This window comes from Mirounga angustirostris, unplaced genomic scaffold (assembly GCF_029215605.1).
Source record: "Mirounga angustirostris isolate CCGP_5_RB_7025 unplaced genomic scaffold, mMirAng1.0.hap1 SCAF_7, whole genome shotgun sequence".
In the NCBI taxonomy this organism is placed as follows: Eukaryota; Metazoa; Chordata; class Mammalia; order Carnivora; family Phocidae; genus Mirounga; species Mirounga angustirostris.
In genome coordinates, this window is record NW_026991715.1 from 125,820,617 (window position 1) to 125,841,468 (window position 20,852).

The window sequence follows — 20,852 nt, forward strand, 5'->3', positions numbered from 1 at the left end:
CTGCATTAAGTCCAGTCAGTTCTTAAAAAAAAAAAAAAAAAAAAAAACTCTTAATATCCACAGGTGAAATGAAGGGAGATAATATGGCGTTGGAGAAAAATACATCAAAACTGGGTTCGGGGTGTGTAAACCTTGGCAAATATTGTGGCCCTCCCCTCCAAATGAAAGGTGAGACAAGCAATGTGTTTCGAAAATATTTTTAACCCTTTGCTCAAATAAAATCTCTGTGATGAAACCAACAGCAATGTGGCACATCAAGGATAAGCCATTAGGTTTGCCCTTCCTCTGGCTTCCCCTTCCCCTTCCCCTTTCCTCCCCTCCACTGCCAGCATCTGGGCCCCGAGTGGGTTCCCGGGGTCAGATATGCAAATGACCGGATCGGGTAACTCAAAGTACTCAAATTCTAAGAATAACGCTCTCATGAGCTGGAATAACCTCCGAGGAAAAAACAAAAGACATAAACTTTAAGAACCCGAGTTTTAGTGATGCCTCAATTAATAAATCTTAAAGAGGCTGACTCATTCTAGTAAATTCCATGATACGTAAGATGTGTGGGCTTATGTGTTTCAGGTCTCAGGCTTAGGTCTAGGGGGTTGAGTGGTGATGAGACAGACTGGACTGAGGGGCTGGTCATATTTTTTATGGCCTTGTGACCTAGCTAAGCCCCGGGACAGATGTGAGAAATGAAGCACAGCAAAACAAATGGTTTGCCCCAAATCAACCAAGTGAAAATCAGAGTCAAGACTAGAACCCAGTGTTCACTCTCAGTTCCAGTCATTTTCAGAGAAACATGTTGTCCTATAATCCCAATTACATTCAGTGAAAGCTTTGTGTGATTTGATTCATTCATGAGGCCAATGTTGTAAAATCCAATATTATAAATCTGTGTTTTCCAATATGGAAGCCACCAGCTACATATAGCTATTGAGCCCTTGAATGCAGTTAGTGCAAACTGAGATGTGCTGTAAGGGTAAACTATACACTGAGTTTTGAAAACTTGATCCAAAAAATAGTAAAGTATCTCATTAATAATTATATTAATTACACACTGTAATGATAAAATTTTAGGTATTGGGTTAAATAAAATATATTAAACATACTAAAATCAATTTATCTGTTCTTTTTGTTTCTTTTAATGTGACTAGTAGAAAATTTTAAGTTACACATGTGACTCACATTCTATTTATATTGGGCAGCACTGTTATGAAATGGTTATTCTTTATAGAGGAGTTTTTGTTCTTTATAGAGGAGTCCTTGGAATTGGCAGAGCTGGCAAAATCTCTTCTCTAGCCCATTATCTCCCAATTTATTTAAATAGATTAATGTAAGGTGAGAATATTCGGTCTCTGCTAGTGGTAATACTACTACTAATAAAAATAGCTACCATTAGTTGAGTCTTTTCTACATGCCAGGCACTGTGCCAAGTGCTTTACATTTGCTTCATTTACTTGTCACAACAACCCTATTGTCGCTAAGTTTTATTATTCCCACTTTACCAATGAAGGAATTGAGGTTCAGAGAGAATTAGCAACTAGCCAAGGTCATAAGCTGGTTAAGTGGTTGTACTGGGTTTCCACCCCAGGCCACTCACATCCAAAGCTCGGGCACTTAAAGGCCACACAAGTCCTCTTTGCCGGAACTAACATTCCCAATGAAAATACTGCCCTCAGAGTTCTACAAATTCCCACCATGTTTAAAGGCACTGGAGGGAAGGTGGGACACACAGAGAGGGCCAAAATGGTTGCAGTCCTCAAGGTTATTACAATACAGTAGGGGAAAGCGAACGGGCAATGAAATATATGACAAAATAAAACCTGATGAGAGATTTAAAATGAATTTCTTTAGACAGGATGGGGATTAATTCCAGTTGTAGGGAAAAAGAGTTTCATGGAAGAGACAGCATTTCAGAAGGAACTCTGAAAATGAGGTTTCTCCCACAGTTAGGAATAGCTTGGGAGAGTCATTCCAGGTGGAACAAAGACACAGAGTGGTATGAGGGGACCAGCAAGGACTCCAGATGGGCTCTTAATACATGGCTAAAGGATATAGAAAAGACCAAAGAGATAGAGTATACCATATTTTGGACAGGCAGAAAGGTGGGATGAAAGAAGAAATAACTTGCATACCTGGAGTTCTTGACAACGCAGTCGGAGCATTTCTTAGGTTGAAAAAAAGTCTAGGTGTGACTTTCAAAATCAAAGAGAGTTTTACACTAATGCATTTTGTAGAATGCTAAAGTCTTTTTTTCTAGAATCTGGTATAACAAGCAATACCATTACCACCAACAAAATCAGTCCCTAAGACCTTCCAAGAACTACCCAATCTTCACGAGCCAAAAGGAATATATCCATATGTAACAGACACCATAGGAGTGACCCCCTGGTGGCCAACACTCTTCCATATTCCAGGATCTCCATCAGCAGAGACAGAATGCCTTCTCATTCCCCAATCTCACCCCAATCCACACTCTGGTCAAAATCTTGGTTCTCTATTCCATTAGTGGAAGATGTGTCTTGGTGGCAACAGATTCACCCAGGAATAAACATTGCTAACATTTACGAAGCAGACAGAAAAAATTAGAAAAATGCAGCTTTCACCAGATGTAGAAGAGAGTGAATAATTTTATCAGGTAATTTGTTGGAGTCCCTTTTTAGATGTCTACTATGTTTTTCAAATGTAATATATAAGATAGAATTCACTCCTCATGCCCTTGACATAGTGGCTGACGTTTCCCCTTCCTCTAGGGCTGCTTATACTTGTGTCTTTCCTCCACTAAATCTGACAGGACTCAGAATTTTTTCTGTTGGTTCTGTGTTCAAATTCTTCTGGACAATGCAGCCACCAGGTGAAACCTGTTGTTCTGGAGTAGTTTAGTGATTAAAATGTGGTTCCAATCTAATTCCAGCCTTGTGGGTTAAAATGTATGGGGATGGGATTAGAGAAAGGAGGCATGCTGAGGGGTAAATTTACCCCAGGTTAACTACCCTTTGCAGTTTTTACTTCGGACTCATCACCATTAGCCCAGCACTGGCAAATCTTACTCTTCCTGGGACTGCCCCTATTCCAGAAGGCATTTATTGTCAATCCTGGAGCTACCCTTCTGACATTCCTTTTATCCACCAGGAATATCTGGTTTTCCCAACTTCTTATCATAGAGAATTCATTGCTTCCTTGCTGGCCTTTTAGAACTGTTTTCTTGGGTCTTCTTGATGAGATTGCAGTCTTTGAGATATTGGGCTTTATGGAAGAAGCTCCTTCCTACAGGCTTGTCTTGAGCTGCTGAGAGCTGTCTAGAGATTTTATTTTTATTTTTTAAGATTTTATTTATTTATTTGACAGAGAGAGAGAGAAAGTGAGAAAGGGAACACAAGCAAGGGGAGTGGGAGAAGGAGAAGCAGCCTTCCTGCTGAGCAGGGAGACTGATTTGGGGCTCTATCCCAGGATCCTGTGATCAGGACCTGAGCCGAAGGCAGACGCTTAAGGACTGAGCCACCCAGGTGCCCCTGTCTAGAGATTTTAAAATTCACATTGACTGCCTGATGTGATTTGTGTGATTAGGGTGAGAAAGAGGAAAAGAACAAATGAGAGAGTGGACAAGGGCACAGATAATCGTCAAAAGGATAGAGACACGCTATGGCCAAAGCTGGGATTTTGTTTCTCATTACAAAGACTGTGTAGACTGGAAGAAGGCTCCTTCCTGATCTTTCTCTTGAGGTTGATGTAACATTTTCAGATTCCTCAGCTCCACCAGCATGGGCCCTACAGATTTTTTCTCTTATTCTAGTGCCCCTTCAGTCTTGTATTGAGCTTGCTCTTGTTGACACATTTAAATAAATTTTTTTCTCTTTAAAATGTTTAAAGACTTGGGTCCTCAAAATATCTTCTCTTCACAAAAGAGTAAAATAAATAAAGTTCTTAGTGTTGCCTTTCTACACTGCCTCACATTCTCAGCCTTCTCTCCCATTCAGATGCTTGTTCACTCTTCATGCAACAAACATTAATTGAGTCCCTACTCGGTGCCCAGCACTATAAAGTTGTGAAAAAAGGAGAAGAGTTTTGGCTCTCATGGAGCTTACGTTCTGGTTGGGAGGAGACAGACCCTGTACAAATAATTGCTCATTGCTTCTGGAAAGGGCTTTGGACCTCACGCTGAGTGGGATAGGAAGCCATTGTAGGGCTTAGCTCCATGCAGAGGAGTGGAATGCCTTTAAAAAGGCTGACTCTGGCTGCTACATGGAGAGTGGTTAGCAGTATGGAGACTAGTTAGAAAGCTACTGGAAGAGCCCAATGAGAGATGATGGTGGCTTAGATTAAGGTCACTGACCAGAGAGGTGCTGAGACGTGGTCCCATTTGGGGATGTATCTTGAAAGAAGAACTGTCAGGATTTAATGACAAATTGGACAAAGGGTATGAAAGAAAGAGAGTAGTGAAGGAGGGAACTAAGGTTTTAGGCTTGAGTAAGCAGGTAATTAGAGTTTAACTGAAACAGGGTGGAGAGCCTAAGGTTCAGGGTAGGTGTAAGTGAACGAAGAGTCCTATTTTGGATCCTCTCAGATCTCCAAATGGAGCTGTCCAGGCGGCAATGGCATCTGAGAGAGAGAGAAAGATGGAACTCCACATTTGGAACTTGTCACACACATGGAATTAAGAGCTTCAGTTCTGTATAAACATGCCAAGAGAGTGCGTGAGAGTGCATGAAGACAGAGAAGATTCATAACTGAAATGGAATGGAATAACTAAGAATTGAATAGTTGAGGTTATTTTGTTTAACATTATATGTGCTAGTACACCAAACACTACTACAAAGGCTAGAATTATATCTAATGGAATCTCTATTATTCTGCCTCATATGGTTAGCCAAATTTTTACAAGCATTTAATGCTTCAAAAAGGATGACACCAAGGTTTTTGGCCTGAGAAACTGGAAGACTGTAGTCGTAATTGACTGATTTGGGGAAGATCCAGAATAGATTTCTGTGGGGTGTGGTCAGGGCAAGAAATCAAAACTTGAGATAATCAAATGGAGATGTTGAATAGGCTGTTAGATATAAAAGAAGGAATTCAGGGGAAAGGTCTGGCTTGAGATTAAATTTGGTATAATCAACATCTAGATAGGGCTTAAAGCTATTGTACATTTCAACAGATGTCATCTCCAGGAGTGTGAATGTAGCTAGAGAAAAGATAATCAAGGACTGGCCCTGTGGGCTCTCCAGTGTCTAGAAATGGAAAACATATGGAGAAATCGGAAGAGAGACAGTGAGGTAAGGGAGGAAAAAACAGAAGTGTTGTCTAATATACTAAATTACCTTAAACATTACAAATACTTACAATATCATATAGTCACAAATTTTTTCCAAACTTAACACAAGTAGGGGCACCTGGGTGGCTCAGTCATTTAAGCACCTGCCTTGGGCTCAGGTCATGATCCCAGGGTGGGATCGAGTCCCATATAGGTCTCCCTGCTTCTCCCTCTGCCTGCTCTGCCTGCCTCTCTCCCTGCTTGTGCTCTCTCTCTGACAAATAAAAATCTTTTAAAAAAACCAAAAACTTAACACAGGTATATCAGGGCTCCTGGGTGGCTCAGTTGGTTAAGTGTGCGAATCTTGATTTCAGCTCAGGTCAAGATCTCAGGGTGGTGAGATAGAGCCCCGCATCCAGCCTCTGTGCTGGGTATGGAGTCTGCTTGGGATTCTGTCTCCCTCTCCCGCTGCCCCTCACCCTCCCTCTCTAAAACAACAACAACAACAACAACAAACCAACTTAACACAAGTGTAGAGTCCAAATAATCTGTCATCCAAATAAGTTCAAGGTTGCTTTCCCAAAGGAATATTTTGGAATTATGTTTGCAGCTATACATTTCAAGCTAATCAGTGTTGCACACTGACCAGAAATCTTGGCAGGGTATGATATTGAAACTGCAGACATCACGGCGTAGCTTCTCAACCCTCGACTGCCATGCTGAGGTGCTCTTTAGAGTCTCTCCCTCATGAGTTTAGAGGGTAGAGGGTAGGGTGGTCACATAACTCAACTCCCAGGGGCTGAGTTTCTTTATCTAACACTCAAGTCAGGCTGGAGTCTTTAAGCTACCGTAGGGGAGCTAGAGCACTTGATTGGACTCTGCATTTCTTTATCTTTTACAGTTATGTCAAGGTCTTTTCGCTGGAATTCTGAACCTAGGGTTTGAAGAGCCTTCCAAAGGGTCTTCTGGGGATAGAACCCAGGGATCTGTGAACTTGGATGGGAAGAAAAAAAATCACATCTTTATTTTCATTAACTTTGAATTGAAATTCAGCAGTTTCTTCAATTATGAATGTAGGCAACAGATCACATTCGTATCAGTTGTACCCCGACTTTGATACCAAAAGTAAACACAGATATTATCACATTGCCCTACAATGATTTCAGATATCTTAAAATGTTATCTATGCTCCTCACGATTTCAAAATTGCATAGTTATTAGACCAGATACTATGTCTTCTTTTTGTTGGTAAAGAAGCACAAATACATATAATTGTATTTCAATATAATTGGTTCCCTTTGTAATCTTTTTTTTTTTTTTAAAGATTTTATTTATTTATTTGAGAGAGAGAATGAGATAGAGAATGAGAGCACAAGGGGGGGAGCAGGAGAGGGAGAAGCAGACTCCCCGCTGAGCAGGGGAGCCCGACGTGGGACTCAATCCCAGGACTCCAGGATCATGACCTGAGCCGAAGGCAGTCGCTTAACCAACTGAGCCACCCAGGCGCCCTCCCTTTGTAATCTTTTGCAGTTTATTTATGTACTTACAATTTTTATTTTATTTTGAGGAGAGACTTTATTATACCACCAATGGGGACAATGGTGCAGAGAGGTGGAGAAACTCTGGTGTCTCTGAATCTGTGTCTTAGCATTCTTTCCATATACTTCTCACTTCTTGGCATCACATGACTTAGAGATAGTATAATCATCTTCTACTGGGTACCTTGGGAATTTGGTCAATGACATTATTTTTGTTCACAGTATCTTTTCTCCTCTGAGGTTTTAAATTTTAGGTAGTACAGTCTACTATTTTTACTTTTTTCTCTACAGCTTCCAGGTTTTGAGTATTTCTTGGAAAGATCTTCCCCACTCCAAAGTTATAAAAGTACTGTACTATATTCTCCAATGTTGTCTTCCAACATTTTAATATGGTTTTTGTTTTGTTTTTTATCTAGCACTTTAATCCCATTGGAATTTGTTTTTATGTCTGGTATGATGTGTGAAACAGAATAAAGGAAACCTCACTGAAAACGGAGTTGGGAGGCCCAGAGAACGAGCTCTCATGCCCTACCACTTGTTGTCAGTTGCAGACCCCAACAGGAAGAGGCCTCCTTTCTTTCCAACTCCAGCAGAAGGAAAAAAAATTTCTCTTCACCCAGCAACAAGCTCAGCCAATGAGAAACTGTCACCACCCTAGACTTTGGCTTTCTTCTAATGGACTTCCATTCAAAACAGCACCTCCCAACCTTCGCTTTTTCTCTGTAAAGTAACTTTCTTCTCCTTTTACCTCGGACTTGCCTATGGTTTGCCATGGCTTACATGTTCTTCCCAAATAAATCCATTTTGGTGGTAAAATAACTGGCTGTTTTACCTTTAAGGTCAATAGCTTTAATTTGTTCTCCTAAAATGATAATGAATATTCCAAAACCATTTATTGAATAGTCAATCTTGTCCTCATGTACCATTTTTTAGAAGCTTTGCTGAATTACAATTGATACACAATAAACTACATATTAAAAAGATACAATTGGATACATTTTGACATATGTATACACCCATGAAACCATTACCACAACCAAGATAGTGAACTACTCTTATTTCTTAATATCTTCAATTTTACTTATTTATCTTTTGAATAGTGAACATATTCACATGGTTGAAAATGTAAAGACATAAAATGTTTTATTATGAAATGTTTCATTACTCATACCCAATCCTAGCCTTGATTGTTCATTTCCTTCTCTAGAGGCAATCAATGTCTTTAGTTTCCTTTATATCCTTATAGAGATGTTTATTTATACACATATTTATTTTTTAAATTAAATTAAATAAATTTTTTGGGTAAACCCAACATGGGGCTTGAACTCACCACCCTGAGATCAAGAGAGGCCTGCTCTACTGATTGAGCAATTATATATATATAGCAATTATACCTCAGAAAAGTTGCTGAAAATATGGTAAATGAGGAAAAGATTGACTACCCAAAAATAGAAATATTTGTGCACATATAAGCAAATACATATACTATACACACAAAAAATAGTGTATAATACACATTGTTTCTCTCCTTCCTATTTTTCCCTGACTAATATATTTTGGACATCACTCCATACCTATATTTAAAAAAATTCTTCATTCTCTTTTACTTCTTAGAATTCTATTGTGTGTATATATATATGTATATATATATATATACATATATATATACTCAACAAATATTTATTGAAAACATACTATATGTGAAGCACTTTTCTAAGCTCTGATATATTAATGAAAAAAAACAAATTCTTTCCCTCATAGAGGTTATATTCTAATGAGATCTATCATAATTTATATAATCAGTTCCCTGATAATGAATATTTAGATGGTTTTCAATCTTTTGCTCCTATAAACAGTGCTGCTGTGAATACCTTGTATATGTCATTTTACACATGTGCAATATATTGAAAGAATACAATTCTAGAAGAGGAATTTCTGGGTAAAAGTGTATGTACATTTGTAATTGATATGATCAAAGTACTCTTGGTAGAGGATTATCAGTTCATAACTCCTACCAACGTTGTATCGATGGTGCTGGTTCTCCATGTACTGTTCTATATAGATTTTTATTTTTGCCAATTTAATGGGCAAAAAAATGACAAGTCATTGTAGAGTTATTATATGTTTCTTCTGATTAATGATACTGGGTGTTTTTTCATATATTTAAGAATCATTTCATATTTTTTTTCCTTTTTATCTAATTAGTTGTTAGTCTTTTCTTGCCAATTTATAGAATGCATGTATTAGGAAATTTTGGCTTTTCTTCTGTGATTTAAATTTCTAATATTTTGACCAGTTTGTCATTTATCTTTTGATTATGGTTATTATGGATTTTGCTATACATAAATTCTGATTTTTATAAAATTGAAATGATCAATCTTTCCCTTTGTGGCTTATGGGAGGTTTTTATGGTACTTAGAAAAATTTTCCCCACTGAAGGATTATAAAAAACTGCAATGATTTCTTCTTGAATTTTTATTATTTTGTTCTTTGAATTTATTTAATCTACCTGAAATTATTTTTTTTCCATATGGCTGTCCCAACACAACTTATTAAATAATCTTTCTTTTCTCCATTGATTTAAAATGCCATCTTTATAACTACTAAATTTCCACATATATTTCCTGCCTTTCTGCTCTGATCCATTGATCTGTCTGCATATTCAATGTGACAATACCACAGTTTTAATTACTGTAGCTTTATAATATAAAACCCTTTTCTTTTTTACTACTCTTGTTTTTCACAATTGTCTCAGCTATTCTTGCTTATTTCCATGTATACTTTAAAATCAGCTTACATATTCCAATATCTAATTATTTTATTGGGATTTCCCAGGAGCTCAAAATATAGCATTTCTCTTCTCTGTCCATGTTTTGAACAAATTGAGAAAAAAGGTAAAGAGTTAGGCAGATGGGAAATAAAAATACAACCTTTATTAGAGACCAAGGCTGAGCTGGATAGCTAAGTATACTTCTAAACAGGCTTGTGAGCTGAACCTCAGAGTTAGGCAGATACTTTGAGTCAGAGGTAACCTTCTTAGGTAGGAGCATTTGGAACCAGTGCTCCTTGTAGTCTGCTCACTTCCAAAAAAAAAAAAAAAAGAAGGAATGAATCAAGAAGGTCGATTTTATTCTTCCCAAATTTGTCAGAAGACAAGAAGGAGTGAGTAAAGGGTTGGAAAGACGCCTTAAAATTTACACACACACCCCCCACCCCCCCGCCATGGGAAAGGAAACTGAAATTTCCCTTCTAATAATTTGATGCTGGTAGGAGTAAATTATTAACCCCCTTTTTAAGACGAGAGACATAATACACAGAGATGTTAAGAAGTGATGCAGACACCTTCATCTTCTAGCTCGGTTCATTCCATAGGCAAAGACTTTCTTACCTTTGACAAATCCCCTACACTATTTATTTTGAAATATTCTCTCACCCCAACATAAACATGAGAGAAATGATAAAGATAAATTTCTCCCTTGATTTTTTTAAATTCATTAAAATGATTTGAAATGATCTTTAATATCATCTCACAAATTATCCTCAATTCAAACTTCAATGGCTTCCAGCTGCCATTTCACACCGAGCTCAACTTTCCCCAGTGGGACTTGTTCTAGGACAGCATCACCTACCTTTCTTGGCACCCGGTTTGGCTCTGTCTGACTCTCATCTCCGATTAAGTAACCCCAAAGTGATGCCAACCTGCGTGCCTAGTTCCCTCTGCATGAGGTGTTTTCTAGACTTGACGGTGTCTACGGGATTACTGCTATGGATCTAAAACTGGGAGAGGAAGACCCAGCACCTTTTCTGATTTGCTAAACTTGAAGCTAGAATGATCCAGGGCTAATTATCTACCCTACACCTGTTCTACTACCCCATGAGATCTGGCTGCACTAAAACGGACCTGTCTTTTGGAGGAACGTATTCCTTCAAGGATCCCCGAGCTCATCCTAATCTGCACGTTCCTCTAGGTGTAGATCCCCCTTAGCCCTCCAACTCTTGTGCTCCACCCTGTGACACATGACTCTGTGGAATTCCAGGGCAGGAGGCTTTATTCCCAGACATATGCTCTGAAACAAAATAATGCTTTTATATCGCTGTTAATATGGCAGGTGCCCACAGGAAGAGAAAGAATAATCTTAACTGTATGTCATTACTGGAATCAAAAGAGTGAATTTATTTTTGAATGTGCTGATGGAAAGGAATTCAGCTTTATTGCATAACCTAAAGAACTAATGCAAGTCATGATTACATCAGGCTTTTATGGTCTCTTTGTGTGTGTGTGTGTGGTTTTCTTTCCGTGTCTTTCTTTCTTTCTTTTTAGTTTTAAAAATCATTCTCTATCTTTGTGCTACCAAGTTCAAACACACTCCACTTAAGAGTTTGTTAATGTTCATCACAGCATCTATGTTGTATTTTGGGCGGTCCATGGAACTTAATTAGAAAGAAAGTTGGCTCTAATTTCGTCTTTTAGTAGCCCCCACTTGAAAAAATAAAGACTGGTTGTTTGAAGATCCTTTAAAAAATTATTCTTTAGTTTCCTCTTGATTTGTGTTTATTGCTCAAAGTCTTCCCAGGGGAGGACTGGAAGCAACTGTAGGACAGTTCAGGCGTTCTGTTCTATTCCTTTTCTACCGAAGGGCTCCAGATAACAGCCTTGAAGAAGGGAACACATTCAGGCCTCACAGCAGGATGTCAGTACTTTATAATAACCTCTCCCACAGCCTGAAGCTCCCAGCACTATTCACTTTGTACGAGTACCCTTAACCCAGCACAAAGGAAGACTTTGAAAGTCCCTGGACCCCACATCCCTGCTGAGAGCCTAGGATGCAGGATACTGCACAGCAGTCTTCAAAAAGCCCCCTAATTTTATTTCCATCTCTGATTTCTGGGCCAGAGTCTTCTGCTTGAATGAGGGGGAGGACAGCTGTGTAAATAAATACAGATGACTGCAACAAGCTGAATGCTTCCCCCAGCTGCCTGCTACACTCATATAGGCTCTCCCCTGACTGTGAAGGATGGGTAAAGCCATGGACCAAAAGTGCCGTAGTATATGGTATTCTTCAGGGAGGAAACTGGTGTTAAGCACCCGGGAGAGTGTTCTGTATGAAATAGGGATGCTGGGCTGCCCGGTAAGCAGAAACAGTTAACTGAATCCTATTATTGTACTTAGGAACTTTCAAAAAGCCTGAAAACCAATCAATCATTCATCCAGCAAACATTTGTTGAGTATCTACTACACGCAAAGCATGTTTCTAAGTGTTTATGGGGGACACTTGGCAAACCTCAGTGAGGTCTGTCTGTGCCCTTAAGCCTGTGGGTCAAAGCCAAGGGATAAGTAGTGATTAAAAGTATAGTTTCTGAAGTCAACTGCCTGAGGCTTGAGTTCTAACTCCATTGTCCCTCACCCTGTGGCCTTGGGCAACTGGCAAACCCTTTCTGAGCTTCAGTTTCTTTATCTCTAATACTATTTTCCATATAATATCATTGTGAGGATTAAATGATATAATGCACAGGGTCTGCCCTGCAATAAACTTTCAATATAAAGATTAGCTATTAGCCTATTAGATAGGGCATAGACTAAGCGACTATAGACAAAAAAACCCCACCCCAAATTCAGCAGCAGAGCAAAATAGAGGTTTATTTCTCTGTCTAAAGTCAGGCGGTCTGGAGCTCTCGGGGTATCTCTGTCATTTTCAACGTGTGGCTTCATCTCTAAGGCCAAGATGGTGGCTCCAGCCCTTACCACATTCCTGCCAGCAAGAAAAGGAGGGGGCCAGGGGAGAGCATGCTTATTCCTTTTAAAGGTACCACCCAGACGTGGCACATGCTGTTTCTTGTTACATTCTGTTTGCCCGAACTTAGTCATGTGATTGTGTCAAGCTGCATTAGAAGGATGGGAATGGCAGTGTCTAGCTAGCCTTGTGTTCAGCTACAACTCTTCACTGCGGGTGTGTGAGACGGGGGGCCGCGAACCATCCTAGCCACCGCCGTCTTTGTTAGCTGGCCGTAGGGCTAGTGACAGTTGTTGCCAGAGGAGCCTGGGAAAATCGTAGGAGGTAGACCCTTGGACACGTGGGTTAGGAAAAAAAAAAAAAAATCCAGTGGAGGGATAGAGAGCTCAGAGACATCAAAAAGGGGATCTGTTTAGAGTATATTGAGAAGTCTAGATTATCTGGAGTGTAGCATGCAATAACAGAAGTGTGTGGGAAGCCAAGCCAGAGCATAGGTTAGCAGCGGCTCATGAAGGGCCCGAGAAGTCATTTTAGTAAACCAGGGATAAGATTTTGAGGGCCTGCCCTGGGCTCTGGTGGTGGTGAGATTGTGAAGACAGAGCCAGCTGGGAGGCACTTTTGGAAATAGAAGCAACAGGTTTTGAGAACTGACTGAGTAAGCGTGTGAAGAAAATGGGTCAGGATGGCCCCCAGATTTTCAGCTTTGGTTTTCATCAGGACAGTGATGCCATTAAGAAGGACAGGGAAGCCAGGAAGAGGGGCAGAGAAGAGCTAGGGTAGGGTAAGATTTTGTAAGCAAGTGAAAGAGAGTTTCATGGTACTCTTATAATTATTTATTTTTTTGATAATTGTTTAATGTCTGTTCATTCCTTCACTAGTCTGTAAACTCACCTATAGCCGCAAAACAAATCATCTCAAACTTTGTGGCATGAAACTAGCAAGAAAGGTCATTTATTATTATTCTTTCATGGTTCTGAGGGTTGACTAGACTCAGCTGGGTGATTATCACTGAGTCTCTTATTCGGTTATAGGCAGACAAGGATGGGAGTTGGACTCATCTCAAAACCTCCAGTGTCTGGTAGTTGATAGTGACTATCAGCTGAAACCTCAGCTGCGACTGTTGGCCAGAACATCTATATGTGACCTCTCTGTGTGGCCTGGGTTTCCTCATAGCATGATGACTGGGGTCCAAGAACGTGCGTCCCAGAGAAAGCCATGGAGGAGTTGTATTGCCGTTTATCACTGTGTCACTCAGGGGCATTTCTACTGCATTCAGTTAATTCGAAGTGAGTTACTAAGGCCACTCATATTCTAGGGATTGATGGGGAGAATGTGAAAAATCTGTGGACTTGTTTTAAGCTCCCACAGTCTGTGAGGCCAGAGCCCGGACCCTGCCAGTTTTTTAAACCACTATATTGTCATGCTTAGGAAAAAGTAGTATGTGGTGTGGTCAATGAAAGTTTGTTGAACAAGTGAATGAAGAGAAAAATCAAAGGGTTTCAGTGCCACAGATTATTCACGACAAAGACTAGGGAATATTGGCTCTTACTGTTTATTATTAGCGGGCCAGCTGTATGGCAACCATGTCTATGTGGGGGACTTGATTTTCGTCAGCAATCACTAACACCACTGGGGGAGCGAGAACATTATACTTAGGGGGCCATTGGCTCCTGAGTATGGCAGATACTCTGATAAGATAAACTGAGGCATATTAAAAATTTTAAGAGTTTGAGAAAAAATCTGCTCAAATGGGCAGCATTCAGTCTAGCAGACAGAAAGGAGCTCCAAGGAGCTGTACAAAATGAAAGACTTTTAGGGGCAGAAGGGAGCAGGAGCAAAGAAGTTCTGTGAAGCCAGAAAGCAGGTTGGTTATTGCAAAGTTTCTTTCCTTTAGGGAGCGGCCAGGTTCTGTCAGGTGGATTACCCAACGAATGCCGATCAGGTGATTCCTGATGGACTAAGATTCCACTTTTCAGAGAGCACAAACTAGAATGCTCAGTTTGGTGGCATGGGGCATAGCATAAGCTTCTCCAGTCTAGTTTCTAAGTCAGACCTGGTCTCACCCTGAACCCAGTCCGGTTCCTAGTTGCACCCAGCTCCACCTGGACCAGTTTCTAAGTTGGAGCCAGTCTGACTCTGGCCGGTTTCCCAGCCAGCCCACCTCCAGACGCAAGGAAGCAGCCAGCTCAAGGGACTCCACAGGTATCTATGTTTGGTTGCTCTGTTGCTCCTGGGGACCCTTGGGGTCTCCTCGGTTCCCTCTTCTGATACTAAAACTGTTGAAAGATAAACCGAGGCATATTAAACATTTTAAGAGTTTGAGCAAAAATTGATTTAAATGGGGCAGCATGGGGTCCAGGAGATAGAAAAGAGTTTGGAGGAGCAGTACAAAATGAGAGACTTTTATAGGCAGAAGGGAGCAGGAACAAGGGAGTTATATGTAGCAAAAAAAAGCGGGTTGGTTATTGCGAAGTTACTTTCCTTTAGGGAGTGGCAGGGTTCTGGCAGACAGATTACCTAACTAGTGCTCATCAGGTGATTCCTGACTGACTGAGTTAGATTGCGTTTCTGCGAGAGCCCAAACTATAATAAAGTGAAGTCTCAGTTTGGTGACCTGGGGCTTAGCACAATTATTCCGCTTTGGGCCTGTTGTCTTGTTTTTAACAGAGGCAACACCTGAACCGAATGCCTACACCTACTGATGTAGCAGTTTTTGTTTTTTTTTCTGATGCATAACAAATTACCACAAATTTAGTGGCTTAAAACAACACTCATTTATTAGCTCATATTTCTGTAAGCGAGAAGCCTTGGGTTCTCTGCTTAGGGTCTTCTAAAACTCAAATCAAGGTGTTGGTCAGACTTCATTCTCCTCTAAAACTTAGGGCCCTCCTCCAAACTCATGAGGTTGTAGAAAATCTAGTTCCCTGTAGTTGTAATACTGAGGTCTCTGTTCCTTGCTGTCAGCTAAGGGTCACTCTCAGGGATAAGAGACTGCCTGCATTCCTTGCTGTGTGACACCGCCCCCCCCCCCCCCCCCATCCATCTTCAAAGCCAGCAATGGAGAATTTCTCTCTCATTGAATCCCTCTTTTTATGCTTCAAATCTCTCTGGCATTCTGTCTCTGATCTCTAGACCCAGATTTAAAGGGCTAGTGTAATTAGGTCAGACTCACCTGGATGATCTCCCTGTTTTAAGGTCAACTGATTTGAGGACTTAATTACACCTGAAATCAGTATTCGACTAACTAGGAGTTTGCAGTGTTAGTGTCTGAATAACTGGGAGGTACGTGTACACCAGGGGCTAGGAATCTTGGAGGATATTTTAGAAGTCTGTTACCACAATGGGAAATTCCCCAAACATAGGAAGGTGTATAGATGGTTCCAATATTAGGAAAAAGAAAAAAACAACTTTACAAATGTCTACCACAGGAAGAAAGAGGACAAATGAAGACATAGGAAAACTAAAAGGTAAGCATCTGAGATTGAAGTTATGAATTCTACTAAGGAACTAGAGATGGACAAAGGAGTGAGGAGCAGTGTTGAAAGCCAAGCTAAAGTTGGATGTAGAAAATGGCACTAGAAGCCCTTGATGTTCTTAATTTCTTAAGCAATTAGCTACAGCAGTGAGTAAAAAAAGATGAAGCTAGAGAAATTGAACGCAGGTGTTCACATAGTATGAGGATTGGCACAGCAAACAGCATCGGTCATTGAAATAGAGGATCATGGTAAGAGCACTATTGCAGGAAAATAAGCTGGAGGTCTGAATTCTCCTTATCTATAAGGGTTTTGCTCTACACCTCAGCAATTGCACTACTTATCCAAAGGGTACAAAAATAATGATTCGAAGGGGCACCTGCACCCCAATGTTTATAGCAGCAATGTCCATAATAGCCAAACCATGGAAAGAGCCCAGATGTCCACTGACAGATGAATGGATAAGGAAGGTGTGTTTTTTATACACACACACACACACACACACACACAAAATGGAATATTACTCAGCCATCAAAAGAATGAAATCTTGCCATTTGCAGCAATGTGGATGGAACTAGAGGGTACTATGCTAAGTAAAATAGGTCAATCAGAGCAAGACAAATACTGTATAATTTCAGTCATATGTTGAGCTTAAGAAACAAAAGAGATGATCATAGGGGAAAGGAAGGAAAAAATAAAATAAAACAGAAGGAGGGAAACCATAAGAGACTCTTAACTCTAAGAAACAAACTGAGGGTTGCTAGAGGGGAGGTGGGTGGGGGATGGGGTAGCTGGGTGATGGGCATTAAGGAGGGCACGTGATGTAATGAGCACTGGGTGTTTTATGCAACTGATGAATCACTAAATTCTACCCCTGAAACTAATAATACACTATATATTAACTAAATTGAATTTGAATAAAAAAATACAAGTAATTCAACTAGAAAAAAAGGAAGAGGTGAGGGTTTTGCAATGGATAATGTTCTACCCCTGGCACTGTAACATCTGTGACTCTATGGTGTGGCCACAGGGTCCTGCTGAGTGGGAAAGCAAGGAAATAATGCTAGTACAGATAAAGAATAGGGATTGGAAGTCATGATGAGGACAAAAGTTAAGGTCATTAGGATTTGATGGAATAAGAAAGTGTAAGGGTAAGAGAGTGAGGTAGAAGTTGATTTTATGCTACTTCCTATAAACTTTTAAAAGTTTATGGTAATATATGTCCTTTCCCCCATACCTTTCTTTGGTCTATTATTGTGGTAGATTTTACTTCTCTGTATGGTATAATCCTCACAGTACTTTTTTGTTTGTGTGTTTAAAGGTCAATTATCATTTAAAGACTTTAGCAAGTGAAAATAAATGTCTTTTATATTTATCTGTATATTTACCACTTACTGCACTATTCATTATTTTGTGTAAGTTTGAATTTCCATCTGATATCATTGTCCTTCAGCCTGAAGCACTTTTAAACATTTCTTTTCTTTCTTTTATTTATTTGACAGAGAGAAACACAGAGAAAGAGGGAACATAAGCAGGGGGGAGTGGGAGAGGGAGAAGCAGGCTTCCCTCGGAGCAGGGAGCCCGATGCAGGGCTGATGACCTGAGCCGAAGGCAGACGCTTAACAACTGAGTCACCCAGGCGTCCCCACTTTTAAACATTTCTTGAAGTGCATATTTTCTGGCAATGCATTCTCTCAGCTTTTGTTGTTTGTCAGAAGATATTTTTACTTCAACTTCATTTTTGAAGATTTTTTTTTTTTAATATAGAATTCTAGGCTTGTTCCCCCTTGGCCCCCAGGCCCTCTTTAAACCTTCAGAGATGTTGGCCCATTTTGTTCTAGCTTGCTTTGTTCATGATGAGACATAATTGATAATTTTTATTTTCTTGTGTATAATGGGCATTTTTCTCTTTTTTTGCTGCTTTTATAATCTTTCTCTTCATCATTGGGTTTTGGCAATTTTATTATGATGTGCCTTGGCATGGTTTTCTTTTTGTTTATTCTGTTGGGATTTGTTGGGTTTCTTGGATTTGTGAGTTTATATTTTCCATCAAAATTGGAAATATCTTGATCATTATTTCTTTAAAATTCCTTCCATACTCCAGGACTCCAATTACACATATATTAGACCACTTGATATTGTCCCATGTATCACTGATGCTCTAATAATTTTTTTAAGCCCCCTTTAACTTGTGTTTTATTTTAGGTAGTTTCTATTGCTCTTTTTTTTTAAAGTTTACTGGGCTTTTTTTTTTTTTTTTAAAGATTTCTTTATTTACTTGACAGAGACACAGCAAGAGAGGGAACACAAGCAGGGGAGTGGGAGAGGGAGAAGCATGTTTCCTGGGAGCAGGGAGCCTGATGAGGGGCTTGATCCCAGGACCCTGGGATCATAACCTGAGCTGAAGGCAGACGCTTAATGACTGAGCCACCCAGGGGCCCCTACTGGCCTTTTCTTCTGTAGTGTTCATCAGCTGTTAATCTCATTCAGTAAATTTTTCATTTTGGATATTGCATTTTTCATTTCTAGAAGTGCCATTAGGTTCTTTTCTGGTATATTCTGTTTTTCTAATCATTATGTTTATGCTTTTCTTTAGATCCTTGAGCATATTTGTGATATTTTAAACAGTTGTTTTAAATCCATCATCCACTAATTCCATAATTTCTGTCATTTTTGGAGTATATTTCTATGATTAATTTTTCTCCTAATTATGGGTCATATTTCTTTGTTTCTCTGAATATTTAGTGGTTTTTGTTTGGATGCTAGACAGTGCATTTAAGTGTCTGGATCTCTTTATCTTCCTTAAATGGAAGAGCAGATAGATTTGTTCTGTCATGTAATTAATTTACTTGAGGATCAACTTCATCATTTTGAGGCTTGTTTTTAAGGTTTTGTTAAGGCAAATATAGAGCACCTTTACTCTAGGATTAGTCTGGCCCTAACTCTATGGCCTGCCTTTTGTGGGGTCTTCAGTGAAAAAAAAAATCTTGTTAATCAGTGAAGTTTCTATTTTTCTTTGATTGGTCTCATGTAGTATTACCCTGTGCATGCACAAAGTTAGTATTCAGTCAAATACTCAAAGAGACCCCTGTGCAGAGTTCTAAAGCTATATCTCTGTCTTCAATGCCCTGCAAATTTCAGCCACCTCATCTTACATAAACTTCACAGAAAAGATCTCTTCCACTCAGTAAGAACACTGTGCTCTGCTTGTTTTCCACTTCCATGACCTGGAGTCTGGTAAATGCCTTCAGAGAAAAATATCATAGAAGTCATCATCAGAATCATTTTATTTGTTTACCTTCTCTCGGGGGTTACAGTTCTCTGATGCTGGTTTCCCACTGTCTCAAAATAGTTGTTTCACACATATTTCCCAGTGAAGAAAATAGGCAAGGGACTCTTGTGTCTACCTCTGACCTTCCTGGCCTCTTCCATCATACCCCTTGTGCAATATGTGAAATTCTGTGTACAGGGGTTGAATGAGTTCTTGGAGTTAAGAGATCTGAGGTGGTGCTGGTTTCTTACTCTCCAATTAAAAATGCAGCATAGAAGAGGAGACTTCAGCATTTCTCATTCAGAGTGCTTCTGGGGAAATTATGAACTGGCTAAGGTAGGTGTTTGGGTGGTTGGTAATATGAGGCAAGCAGCAGCTATCTCCCTCCTCTAGGTCCTTCCTGAGTTGGGAAGACTCTCATTGATAAAGGCAGGACCTGAGCTAGAGCTTGGGGAATGGGCTTGGAGGATGTGGGAGCAGGGTGTAGGCAGCAAGGGGGAAAGTCCCTTGGGGGCTCAAACTCTCTGACTTTCCCCCTTGCTTTTTTTAAGGGCCCCCCCTTCTTTTTCTCTCCCCCAAATTCTGATTATGTATTGCCATTTCCCTGAGAGCAATACAAAAAAAAAAAACCAACCAAAAAACAAAAAAACCCAACTTTTATTGTGCCTTAAAATAAATGAAGAAGACAAGTAAGAGAAATATTTTCTCATTGTAGAACACGTGAAAAATACTAGCATCCTCAGAAAACTACCTTAGATGGTGTTTCCTTTTAATAAAGTAGTTGGTTGAAATAATATGATGCATGAAGTTGTACATCCATTCTTTAAAACCTATCATTCTAATCATTTTTCTAAAATTTCTAGCTCTGCTTTTACTTGTTGTGTTGGCATGGATGAGTTACTTAACCTCTGTGAACCTCAGTATGCTCATTTGTAAAATGGAGATAACAGTTGTACCTCCTTCAGAGATTGCTATCAGGACTAAATTAGAGAGTATATGTCAAACTCTTAGCTAGTACTTGATTTATGGTAAGCACTCATTAACTGGTAGCTAATACTTTTTCATGTCATGCAGGAATTCATTATATTATCAAAGTATGACTTTTCAATGAGTCTGTATTATGTCATTGTATAACGGCATCATGACTTATTTAACTGTTGCCCTATTTTGGACATTTATTTGGGGTCAAATTTTTGCTATTTCAATAATTTTGTGATGAAAGGCCCTTGAATATACAACTGTCTACCATTTGTGTGAAGGTAAATCCCTGGAAGTGGGAGGAATAGTTGGGGGAAAAAGAAACAGAACATCAGTGGAGGTAGTTTCCTTCATCCATCTCAGCTCAGACTCCTCACATAAAGCCTCAAAGGACAGCAGCTTGGGAATGGCTTCTAGAGGAGCCTGGGCTGAAGGAGAAAGGAAGGTCCTTTGGAAGATTTCTGTCTTTCCTCCTTTTTGTTTCAAATTCTCAGAGGGTTGGGACTCACTGAACTGGGGAGACCTGAAGTCTATATCCAGGTCACTGGCCAAGTATGTGACTTTGGGCATCACTCAATTTTCCTGGGCTGCTTCTTGGGTAAAATGGAGGAGTTGGGCTTC

At 39.7% G+C, this 20,852-nt stretch overlaps 1 protein-coding gene across 7 annotated transcripts in view; it reads left to right on the forward strand.

The window, feature by feature from the left end:
- Nucleotides 1-20,852, forward strand: part of RANBP3L (RAN binding protein 3 like) — a 291,046-nt gene that overhangs the window by 5,716 nt on the left and 264,478 nt on the right. For 2 of the 7 annotated variants that reach the window (XM_064596794.1, XM_045862277.3), the window contains exon 1: nt 19,440-19,589. The exons of 3 other annotated variants lie outside the window; for them this stretch is intronic. Coding sequence is in view for 2 of the 4 variants with exons in the window: in XM_054504462.2 (XP_054360437.1) it covers nt 19,518-19,589 (72 nt within the window). In the remaining 2 variants the exon portion in view is untranslated. Of the gene's footprint in view, nt 1-19,439; nt 19,590-20,852 lie in introns of those variants that run through there. 2 more of the 7 variants (XM_054504462.2, XM_045862334.3) reach the window with 2 other exon arrangements.